The following is a 12,291-nucleotide window of genomic DNA, read 5'->3' as shown; positions in this document are numbered from 1 at the left end:
TTGGCATCATCTGTTGCCAGTCGATTACAGTAATATTATGATAGTTTTTTACATGGTATTTGGTACAGAATTGGCATTTTGAGGAGAAATAAAGATCTTAAATGTTTTCTGTGATCATCTTTCTCTGTGCATTTAAATAAATTGTTCATAACAGCTGATCTTGAGTATATCTTCATGACTTACCCATGCACAGAGGCTAGAGCACGGGTGTCAAATTCACGGCGTCATGTTGCCATCGCGTGACATATTGTAATGTTTTTTGCCTTTGCAGAGCTTGAGTGGGCGTGGACTGCGCATGATGCATCCAGCTCATGGCTGCCAGTTTGATACCCCTGGGCTAGAGTAGATAAATTTGTAGCAGTATAGAAGGAGATAGGGGCTTAATATTAAATATCAATAGTCCTTGAGTTACGGCCACAATTCAGTCCAAAAGTTCTGTTGCTAAGCCACACAGTTAAGTGAGTTTTACCCATTTTATGACCAGTTCCCCTAGTATGGATGACCATTTTATGTGTTATTTGTGTGGTTGGAGCTAGGCTGTGAGGGCTTCAAATGCTACTTATATTTGTACTATTTTCTCCTATTCATTTGCTATTTACTAATCGAGTGTCAGCTGCTTGGAATTGCAAAAGAAATAGGTAGCAATATGAATTAATTTGATGAATCTTTTTTTTAAATAAATGACTAAATTGAAGATTTAGATCAACTGAAATGAAGAGTTGTAATTGTTTTATATTGTTTGACAATTATGTTGTTTGTTTAATATTATTGTGATTTTTAATCAGCACTAATACTAATCAAGAACCAACTGTAGCTAATTTCTGTAGCTTCAGAAAAGGGTCCTAGCAACATCTTAAGAGTTATCTGTTCCCAAACTACAGTACCAAGAAAATATTGCTTATCTTACATCCCTAATACATTTACTCCTTTTCTCTTAAGTTAACAGAATAGCAGAGTTGGAAAGATCTTGGAGGTCTTCTAGTGCAACGTCCTGCTCAAGCAGGGAAATATATATCAGGGTTTGTTGAACTCACGGTCCATTGGTCGGATGCGTCATATGCTGGCCACGCCTACACCCGGTTTAATGAAGGAGGAAAAAGTCCTGATACGGTGCATGACAACGTGGGTTCGACACCCATGATCTATACCATTTCAGAAAAATCGTTGTCCAAACTCTTCTTAAAAATCGCCAGTGTTGGAATAGCGACAACTTATGGAGGCAAGTCATTCCACTGATTAACTGTACTTAGATTATTTGCCTGTTTTATTAAAATTAACTACCTATTCTTTTTTTAATGCTCACATCTTCTTGATATGAGAATATCTAGCATCTTCATGTAAAAATAAATCAAATACAATATGATTGGATGGCTCTTTGCCTGAGACTTTAGAGATCAGCCTCCCCAAGTGAATGATATTATCTCCTTGACTTCACATCAAGCAGGGGTGATACCCATGATAGCAGGAAAAATGAGAGTTGATTTCCAACACATCTGGAGAACATTAGATTGGGAAAGTCTGGTGTAGAGAATAATGGGCTAGATGAATAAATAATCACATCTGAGATAGTTTCCTATACTCCCAGAAATATAAGGTAAAAGAAATTACTGGCTTTAAACAAGTTGGATACTATATCTTAAATTATGTTTAAGGAAAAATAAGCAGGAGAACACATTGATCTTTCAAAAGTATTTTGCTAATTTTGTTTTGATAGGGTTTCACTCCTTCCAATTACTGAAAACATTTCATGTATCAAATCTTTAAAACAGCCTGTACTGAAGGCAAAAACCACTAAGAGACCTATATTGCTCTACTCTAATTTTCCAAAACCTGTTGCCTTCTAGACATTTCAGGACAATTTTGGATATATTGTCTAAAAATTCTGGGATTTGTAGTCATTACTTATTTATGGGTCCTGAGCTTGGAAAGATTGCTTAAACCATATAATTATCAGCTTATTTAAATTATACCTAAGCAGCCATCTGGTTGTCAGGTTGCTCACTTAACTAGTATAGTTTTCTGGAGTCTCATTTTAGTTCATTATCACCATTTAAAATGCATGCAATTTTATTTAATGCTCAATCTGAAAGTATTTATATGTAAAAACCCACAGCAAATCCAGTCAACTAAAAAAAATAACAATTGACTAAAATTAATTTCTGGTTAAAACATTAAAAGAGGTGACTAAAGATTAAACATAAATATGCATGGTTTACATTAAATAACACACACACAAGAATAAAAATAAAATGATTTCTGCAGGCAATGGTTAGAAAAATATTTACTGTTTTATGTTAAATTTTGTCAGTGAAATGATTGCAAGATGAACTAATGTTAATAGTAAAAATATAAATACATGAAGTTGCATTTATACAGGTACACATCTAGGTATCTAACAGAAAATACTTAACACAACAGATAATATAGTAAGTGCACAATTCATATGATTAGTGAGACAAGCCAGCAAGTTAGTTTTGTATCCTGTTATTGACACATGCAAAGAATTTGCCCCAATTTCACAATATGGTTGTCCCAAAAATAATCTTCCTGGGAAGGAGAGCATATATTTGCCATAGTGATATGGATGTCAGCAGAATTAGGAAAACTCAGTGGTAGACACTACTTACTGTAATTTGTGACTGTCGAGGGAGACTTGTTGCAGTTGGTGTAATAGTGATGCTGCTGGTAATTTTGTTGACAGATTTACTTGGTGTTCCATTTGGAGTTCTATTATCTTGCACAGGAGAGCAAGGCTTATTGTTTTTTATAGAATTAGAAATCGTTTGTGCATAAGGATTTCCTAAATGAATGTGTATTTTATTGTCTTCAGTAGTTATTACATTAGAATTAGAACTGTTGGATCTTTGAAACTGCACAGATGATTGTCTTTCGGGGGATACCTTGAAGACAGTATGCTTGTCAGTCATTTCCAAGGAAACTGGTGAAAGTAATTGCTCAGGGGAACTTCTACTTGTCAAAGACAAAGGAGACATTGTTCTTTCAGATATGACAGACCCACATGATTCAGGTGCTTGAGATCTAGCGAAAGTGGTCATAGTGAGAGGTGCCATGGCTTGCTCTTCAGCTGGGTAGGCATCAGGTAATTTAGATTTTATAGGAGTTAAAGACTCATTTTGAATTATAGTTATCCTTTGCTTTGCTGTGCCACAATTAGGTATCACAGCTGTACTCGTAAAAGAGTGAGAATTCACTGAAGTTGGGCTTGTTATTTCAAGCATGGCCGTATTTTGCTCATGGTCTGGAGTGACCTTTATATGAAGAGGCTGGCCTGGTGTGTGGCTTAAAACTAAATTTCCAGGCTGAATACAATTTCCATTCTGCTTGGCATAAATTCTTCCATTTTGAATGTGGCTTTCTTTGGACTTCATCCAGGGGATCCAAAGGTTGCTGTTATTTGCTACATTTGCAATTGAAGAATTACTGAAAGATATCATTGATTCATCATCATTATCATCATCTTCATTGTCACTCTCTTCATATAAATGTCCGTTTATGACAGCCCGTTCCAAAGGAACTAGACTCTTGTAATCAGGTGGTTCATTGTCAACTGGCTCTGTCTGTACTTCCTTGGAGGCAACTTGTAAGTCAGAGATTCTCCTTCCATTGAGGCTTGGTCGCAGGCTCTTACTGAAACGCCTATACCTCTCCAGTTCTTTGTTAAGAGTTTCCATTTCTCTGCCTAATTCTTTGTTTTTATTTTCTTGTTGAGTAAGTTTCTTTTGCAAGATTCTCTGGTCTTCTCTTAAATGACATATTAAATCTTCTGTTGCCATATATTCATGAATTTTCTCTTTCAATGCATCTACTTCCCTTGAAAGATGACCTGATTTGGCTGTTTCTTCCTTGAGTTTTCTGAATAATCTCTGCTCATGGTTGCATTCTGTCTTTTCTGCTAACTTGTATCGTGCCAGTTCTCTCTTCACTATCTCAAGTTCCTCTGATAAAAATCTGGCTTTGTCTTGTTCATTAACATATCTGCGTTCTAAAGATTCAAATTCATCTTCAGTTTTCATGAGGTCATCTTCTATGGCCTTCATTTCTTTCAGTTTATGTTTCAGCTTCTCAATTTCTTGAACTAGTTCTTTAATCTTGTTGTTTTCTTGCTGGAAAGTTGGGTTAGGTTTTGTTGTCTCTTTAAGTTTATTTTTAAGGAATTCTTTTTCTATGGTTTCCAAGGACTGAAGCTTTTTTCTTAGCAAATTCATTTTAGAGGAAAGATCGTTTCCCTTCTCTTCCTCTGTTTTCAGTTTGTTTTTCAATTCATCTCTCTCCCTTGTAAGGTTGGTCATTTTTTCTTCAGCATCATTTTTAAATTTTAATGCTTTCTTACTCTCTTCAATCAATTTTTCTGTGACTGACATCACTTTTTTTTGTTCCAGCTGCAGCTGTAAATTTGCAGTCTGTACCTTTTCTTCCATTTGTTTTATTTTTTCATTCATTGTTTTCCTTTGGTCTACAAGCATTACAGTTAATGATTTCAATTTAGACAGATCTTCCTTAAGTATGAATTCTGTTTTTTCTAATTTATTCTCTGTGGTTTCAAGCTCTCCTACACGAGCTTTTAGGCCATCAAGATCCAGGGACAGCTGCTTGGTTAATGTTTTTTCTTTTTCTAGGTTACATTTTAAAGAGGAACATTCCTGCTTGCTCTTGGTGAAAGCATCCTCCAGTTTCTCAAGCTCCATAATTCTCTTATTGAGTTTATCAACTTCTACTTTAAAATTTTTACTTTGTGTGGCTTCTTTTTCTAGTCTCTTATGAAGCTCTCGGCATTGCTCTTCCAATTTTATGAGTTCCTCATCTTTTCCTTCCATCTCTAGGACTCTTTTCCGGAGCACCTCTACTTCAGACATAAGGGTAGAGTTTCCACATTCCCCTCGGTTGATTTTCTCTCTTAGATCTTGCAGTTCTTCTTCTGCCTTTCTTAAGGACTTGTTAGTTTCTTCAAGTTCATCAACCTGTCGACTAAGAACCGTTAATTTTAAGCGGAGCTGACGATTTTGGCTCTCTTCATTGGTTAATTTGGCCATTGTAACTTCCTGTTCTTGGGAAGTCTTTCTGATTTGTGTTTGAAGTTCTCCTTCCAACCTGAGAGCTTTCTGCTCCTGTTCTTGGGCTTTTGATTCTGCAATGGAGATTTTTTCATGTGCTTGTTCTGCAGAGGTGGTTAAATCTTGAATTTGTTCAGTTTTTTGACTCAGCTCTTTGGTTAATCGTTGCTGTTCATCTACTAGCATTAATGTGAATGATTTCAGTTTTGTTAACTCTTCCTTCAGTTGGTTTATTTTCTTGCAGTTTTCCTTTTCTCTTTTTGCTTGATAAACTGCATCTTGTTCAATGAGTTTTTTTAATCTGAAAGAAAATGACAGTCACTTTCAGTTGTAAAAGTATTTAAAATATTAATAAAAATTGTATGTTACGAAAGAAAATAAAAAAATCCAGCAGAAGGATGGCAAACCATTCTATATAATTACTAAAAAAAACCTAAATAGATGTTTTCATGATATGTTGAGCAATTAATCTCAATTTGAAGGGGACTTTACCTTATATCTATATATAAATATATGTCATATTTTTCTTTTGAAAATTTCAGAAATATACATATTAGTTTTATAGCAGTTAGATAGCTTTTTCTAAAACAAATAAAAATATTTATTATATTCATCTTCCATTAAAAGACCTATATTTTCCAATCTGTTCCTTTACCTCTATAATAATTAATTTTTTTGCTATTGTACCTTGAATCTACTATTACACTGTTTTAAAGTGAAGGCATTAAATAAGAGCTCAACTTAATTTATACAATTTATCTGTGGGATGAAGAATGTATTAATATCATTTCACTATCTTTTGTTAGAGATAACTGGGACCTTCATGAACCTTAATAAAATGGGTCACTGAATCGTATTATATTGTTTTGCAGTTTTTGTCTTAATGAATGTGAAAGTACTATTAAACTGCTGCTGAATCCATAAAAATTGAACTGCTTGCTTTTCCCAGTCTTATCTGTCTTATATATTTTTGCACTAGTATTCCAATTACATTATAGTCTATTTCTTTGTTGTTACTGGTTCTTTGTTCTTTTATTATCCAGTGATTTTATATAGTAAAGAACCATTTTGATTCTTAGAAGTAAGTGTTATTTAAAATATCTGTAAACTGATACTCTCCCAAGTTGTTCTGTTTTCAACCACAAAAGAAGGGGTTGCTTTTCTCTTTATTCCTACTTGTATGACTTTATTCCTACTTGTATGACTTAAACACACACACACACACATAGGTTTGCACATGCACACACAGAATTTTTTTATGAGTCACTTGGAACTTGTTATAAATATAGAGAAATGTCTCTATGGCCAAGAAATCAGTGAGTCATATGTAAGCAACAAACAGGTGGTTTTTGCAATAAAAGGCACTCATGCTTGTGAACGCAATTATTTTTTTCCATTAAACTGGTATAAATTCTTAATGCCCATGTGCTTTACATAAAAACAATCAAATTGATAAGTAATCCAAATAAATGTACTCAAGTGGAAGTTTAACCTATTGTATATTGCTCATTTAAAAAAAAAACTAATTCAACATCTGTGGTTTTAATTTTAGTATATAATCGGGAGTATTCCTGGAAGAATTTTGTCATCCTACTTATTCCAAAAGAAAATTCATTTAGGAATAAAAATAGGGAGGGTCTTAACATGTTGGAAACATTTTCCTTCTTAGTTAAGAAAAAAGATGATGGAATTAAAACCTGGTGGGAATAAGTAGCTATCTTGTATCCTGAAGTACATCTGTTTTAAAAAGAGAGGGACATGTAAAAACACTTTGTAAAGGAAGCATAGATTATCCAGTTTAATTTAGTAACTAGTAGTGTGGAAATAAAGGGAAATATTCTTTCTCTATGAAATATAATATATAAACATAATACTGTACATTATTATTGACATCTGTATATTACTAAAACTATTATGTCTGTAACCTTTAACTGAATTAAACAATGCATCATAGAACAAATTTTTTTAAAGGAAGTTTAAAAATTAGCTGAAATAGTTTAATGTACAGAATGTGTACAGAAAGTCCAGGATGCGTAACTCAAGTGTATTTGAAGTTTGACAAATTGTATAAAAATTTGATGACATAAAATTACGTTTTATGTCATAATATAAATTAAAGGTTTTATGACATAATACAAATGTGTATTCCTATGATCAGGTTCTGATGCTTGACAGCTCATTATGGGTTACTTTCAAGGCACATACATATCTGAATATTTCCCCGAATGTTTAAGACGTTTTCAACTATATAAGAAGCTCTGCCATTGTTGAAGGAATCTAGTAAACATTCTGAAATGATGTACAATTTGTTTATTAACTTATTAAATTTATTTCTATATTTTGATTCCAAATAATTAAAATACATAATATTAAAAAAGAATGAATGAGCAGTAAGCAAAATTAAAAGCAGTTGCGTTTTATCCTTGTCATTAAAGATTTGGTAGTTTTTTTGTTGTTTTTTTCTATGTGTCCAACTTAAGATTGGTGAGGAGAACTTGTTAAAAATTTTTTCTTTCTTCTAATGCAGTTAAATTTCTTATTTCTTCTAATGCAGTTAAAATGATGACAGCAAGAATAGTTGTGGTATTGACTGTGTGAAAGTTAAAAAGTCTAAAAAAGACATTTAGAAAATTATTGTATGTCAATATGTCTTCTGAATGTCATTTTTAATTTGAATATACTGCATTTATTTACTTTTTATATATAAAGGCATTATAATATAAATACTGTTTAAAAAAGCCTTAAAAAAGGGTTAGGGTTAGATTTTGCTTGTCCAGTCATGTCCAACACTAAGGAGCAGTGCTCATCTCCGTTTCTTAGCTGATGGAGCCAGCATTTTCTGAAGACATTTCCATGGTCATGTGGCCAGCATGTTACCTTTCCACCAAAATGGTATCTATTTATCTGCTCACATTTGCATGCTTTTGAACTAGTGGCTAGGGCAATTAATGAGAGTTTATCCTGTAGTGCAGCACTCGGGTCTCAAACCCAGGCTGTCAGTTTCTAGGTGATAAGCTAAATTCTCTGCAATTTAAAATATTTTTATCCTGACTTTACACTATACATTTAATTATCCAATTCATATGTAAATTAAATTTACAATGACTAAATGAAATTTTCGGAATATTTTCTAAACATAGGTTGACAACTTAAAGCAGAACCAAGTAGTTATAAAAAAAATTCAATAATTGAGAATTATTGAATTTCTCAACAAAGACTTAATTACTCATAGGTATTTCTGGTTATGCACATTGTAATGCAGTAGTAGTGATAAATCCTCCATCTCTGATTGATGGTTTTCTTGATGGTATATTATATTCAGTTGCTCATGAAACTAAAGTAATATCCAGTTGCTCATGAAATAAATTAAAAAAAATTTTTATTATACATTTATAGGCCGCCCTTTTCCCTGAGGGGACTCAGGGCGGCTTACAGTAAAAGGGGAAAGGGAGTGTAGGACAAATACAAAAAGAAGTGTGAACGAGAATAAATTAAACAGTAAAACACAACATTCACTCGACATTCGGGAGGGGCGAAAGTAAAACTTATCCCCAGGCCTGACGGGCTAGCCAGATCTTGAGGGCTGTGCGGAAGGCCTGGACGGTGGTGAGGGTACGAATCTCCACGGGGAGATTGTTCCATAGCGTCGGAGCCACAACAGAGAAGGCTCTCCTCCGAGTAGTCGCCAGTCGGCACTGACTGGCGGATGGAATACGGAGGAGGCCAGCTCTATGCGATCTGATGGGACGCAGGGAGGTAATTGGCAGAAGGCGGTCTCTCAAATAGCCAGACCCACTACCATGGAGCGCTTTATGGGTGGTGAGTAGGACCTTGAAGTGCACCCGGAGATCGACAGGTAGCCAGCGCAGCTCACGGAGGATCAGTGTTATGTGGGCGAACCGTGGTGCGCCCACGATCACTCGCGCGGCCGCATTCTGTATGTGTGTGTGTGTGTGTGGTTTTTTTTTAATTTGTGGTGATAAATAAATAAAGGAAGACTAGTATAGATCTATTTCAAGCTATTTAGCTCTCATCAGCTAGCCATACCCTTACTGGGATTTGAACCTAGCTGATGAGAGCTAAATAGCTTGAAATAGATCTATACTAGTCTCCCTTTATTTATTTATCAGCACAAATTAAAAAAAACCACAAATATAACAAAGGCAACAGTAAAAATATTGGGTTTCTGTCGTGATGGACTCTTGTGACGAGCCGATTGACAGATGATGGAAGCAGTTAGCTTCCTCCCATAATTGGGGCTTACCAGGGGTTGTAAAAATCTAATATATATGTATGTATGTATGTATGTATGTATGTATGTATAAAGAAACCATGTATTAATTTTGCATATTAAGCATAGACTCTAATAAATTATACTAATTTGTTAGGAGCCAGGTACTCAACTTCATTTCTGAAATTGCATGAAATAATTCAATCAAAAAAAGTTACTGGGTAGAAAAATTTAAGTCTTGTGTTTTGCACAAAGCTTTTTGATGATACATCTATTTACATGCACAGCAGACATATCGACATCTCCCTTATATACACTTATAGACAACCATTTTCAACCTCTTTCATCCGAAGAAGAATATAATGAAATGAAAAGTAGAACTGTTGGATTTTTGCTGCTAAAACTATAATGTTTTTGCTGGAATTAAATTGGAAGCCAAATAACTTCTCTTTTTCTCCTAGCAAAAAGGAAGTGAAACAGTGAAAAGGGAAGCATAATGATTTTCAGCCTTTAATTGGGAAGAAATCTATCATTTCCTTTTTTTTCTCCGGTTAGCAGCAACTTCTGGATGTCACATTCCTTGCCTTCTAATTCTCTCCATATGATTAACCCAAGAAAGATTATGACAAATTGTGTACTCAACATACAACAGTGTTCAAATTGGTTGACTCTCTCATTTAGGTTATATTGCATAAGTATCTCAATATATATGTAAGTTTTATTTCTAGTTCTTGTAGAAGCTAAAAGGAAACATAATTCATAACTTGAAAAACCAAAGCTTAAATCAAACAAGTTCGATCAAACCCTATTCTTTTCTCATTTAGTTTAGAAGTTCTTATAACATGGATGTTGAAATGTAATAAGAGATAATGCCATTCCTTAGAACAGTGAGGGACAGAGAACAGTAAGGGACACCATGGCTCAGTGGCTAAGACACTGAGCATGTTGATCAGAAAGATCAGCAGTTTGGTGGTTCGAATCCCTTGCGTCCCATAATAGAGTGAGCTCCCATTACTTGTCCCAGCTCTGCCAACCTAGCAGTTTGAAAGCATGTAAAAACTGCAAGTAGAAAAATAGGAACCACCTTTGGTGGGAAGGTAACAGTGTTCTTTGTGCCTTTGGCGTTTAGTATGCCGGTCTATGACCACCGAGACACCTTCACTGGCTCTTCGGCTTTGAAACAGAGATGAGCAGCGGCCCCTAGAGTCTGGAACGACTAGCACATATGTGCAAGGGGAACCTTTACCTTTACCTTAGAACAGTAGTTAGGAAAAATGATTTTGATTTGATATTTAACATGGTATTACATTTTTGACAAAGGTGTTCAAAACAATTAGGAAACGACCCTTAGAATGGTTGAATGCCAGGAAATAATATATAAGTAAAAAGCTGTATTTGAATCCCCATTCACATTTCCCTTTTGTACCATTTGCATCAAAAATCCTCAAACTATGGTCCTTGGGCCGGATATGGACTGCCAATGCAAAGTATCTGACCTGCAGAGTGGTGGAATTTAGTACCGCCCCTGGCCCCACTCCTCACCATCGACCTCATTTTCCAGTGAGTATCCACTTCAGCTGCACTTCTGGTTAGTTATTTCACTCGTTGAACTGCACTTCTAATCACACCGCTGCTGCCCAAGGTAAGGCTGAAGGGTGTGGGGGAGGGTCAGCTGATTGAGCAGTGATCTCGCCCGTGCAGCCACGTGATCCAGGGCCGGTGGGTGAGTAGGGGAGGGGCAAGGACAGCAAGGACAAAGGCAAAATGGACTGCTAAATTGGCCACGCCCACCCAGTCACATGACCATCAAGCCACGCCGAGCCAGTCCGGCCCCCCAACAGTCTGAGGGACTCTGTTTAAAAAGTTTGAGGACCACTGATTTATATAGTAGAAATATACTTAAAATATACCCCATTTAGAAAAAAATATTCCAGCAAGATAACAATATAAAGTAGCCATCATTAAGACAAATCTAATTCCAGATATGGGAAAAAAAATCAAAACAAGACATCATACCATATGTTAACAGGTAGTCCTTGACTTAAAACAGTTCATTTAATGACTGTTCAAAGTTACAATGGTACTGAAAAAAGTGACTTATGACCTTTTTCACACTGTATGACTGTTGCAGCATCACCATAGTCACCTGATAAATTTCAGATGCTTGGTAACTGACATATTTAGGATGCTTGTAATGTTCCAGAGTCATGTGATCACCTTTTGTGACCTTCTGACAAGCAAAGTCAATGGGAAAACCAGATTCCTTTAATATCTATGTTTCTAACTTAACAACTGCAGCAATTCACTTAACAATTGAGGCAAGAAAGGTCATAAAAAAGGACAAAAGTCAACAAATGTCTCACTTAGCAACATAAATTTTGGGCTCAGTTATGGTCGCAAATCGAGGACTACCTGTATAATGGCCACTTCGTTTACAAATATCTAGTGAAAGAAATGGGCTTTAAAAGACATACATTCTACACTACTTAAAAAGTCACCTAAAGTCTTTCTTGAGGGAGAATATTCCATATTACTGTCTTCTCTTACTCGCAGTATCTTATTCACATTATCATTAAATGTTTTTTTTAACCAAAAGTAGAACAATAACTTATCTTTGTAGACTGCCCAGATTTAAGGAAACTGGCCTGCTGATATAACGAAAGAGTTCTTTTAAATATTGAAGTTTCAGGCTGATTAGACATTCTAAACCAATATTTGTACCTTTATTTGATTTGGAAGGGTGGAAAATGGTAAAGGTAACCAAAAACCAAAAATTCTCTTTTGGATTAATAACTATTCCTATTTGTCATTAGATTCTTGTCTAATGAAACAAGAGGTTTTTTTGAATATTTGAATATTTGAAAGGTTGAATTTCTTGAATTTCTTTAGTACTACGAAAAGTATTATATCTATTTACAGCTAATGTATGCAATAAAAGCATCCTACAATTCATGCTTCCCTTGTTGTTTATAAACAGTTGTCCTAAAG

The 12,291-nt window shown here is 35.0% G+C and overlaps 2 protein-coding genes across 2 annotated transcripts in view; one reads left to right on the top strand and one right to left on the bottom strand.

The window, feature by feature from the left end:
• Nucleotides 1-12,291, top strand: part of CMSS1 (cms1 ribosomal small subunit homolog) — a 150,948-nt gene that overhangs the window by 13,728 nt on the left and 124,929 nt on the right. The window lies entirely within an intron of this gene.
• Nucleotides 1-12,291, bottom strand: part of FILIP1L (filamin A interacting protein 1 like) — a 30,630-nt gene that overhangs the window by 10,838 nt on the left and 7,501 nt on the right. The window contains exon 2 of the mRNA XM_032219330.1: nt 2,628-5,373. Coding sequence (XP_032075221.1) covers nt 2,628-5,258 — 2,631 coding nt within the window. The 5' untranslated portion in view covers nt 5,259-5,373. The remainder of the gene's footprint in view (nt 1-2,627; nt 5,374-12,291) is intronic.

This window comes from Thamnophis elegans, chromosome 6 (genome assembly GCF_009769535.1).
Source record: "Thamnophis elegans isolate rThaEle1 chromosome 6, rThaEle1.pri, whole genome shotgun sequence".
NCBI lineage: Eukaryota > Metazoa > Chordata > Lepidosauria > Squamata > Colubridae > Thamnophis > Thamnophis elegans.
The sequence above is the reverse complement of the archived record's forward strand: the minus strand, read 5'-3'. Positions and strand labels throughout refer to the sequence as shown.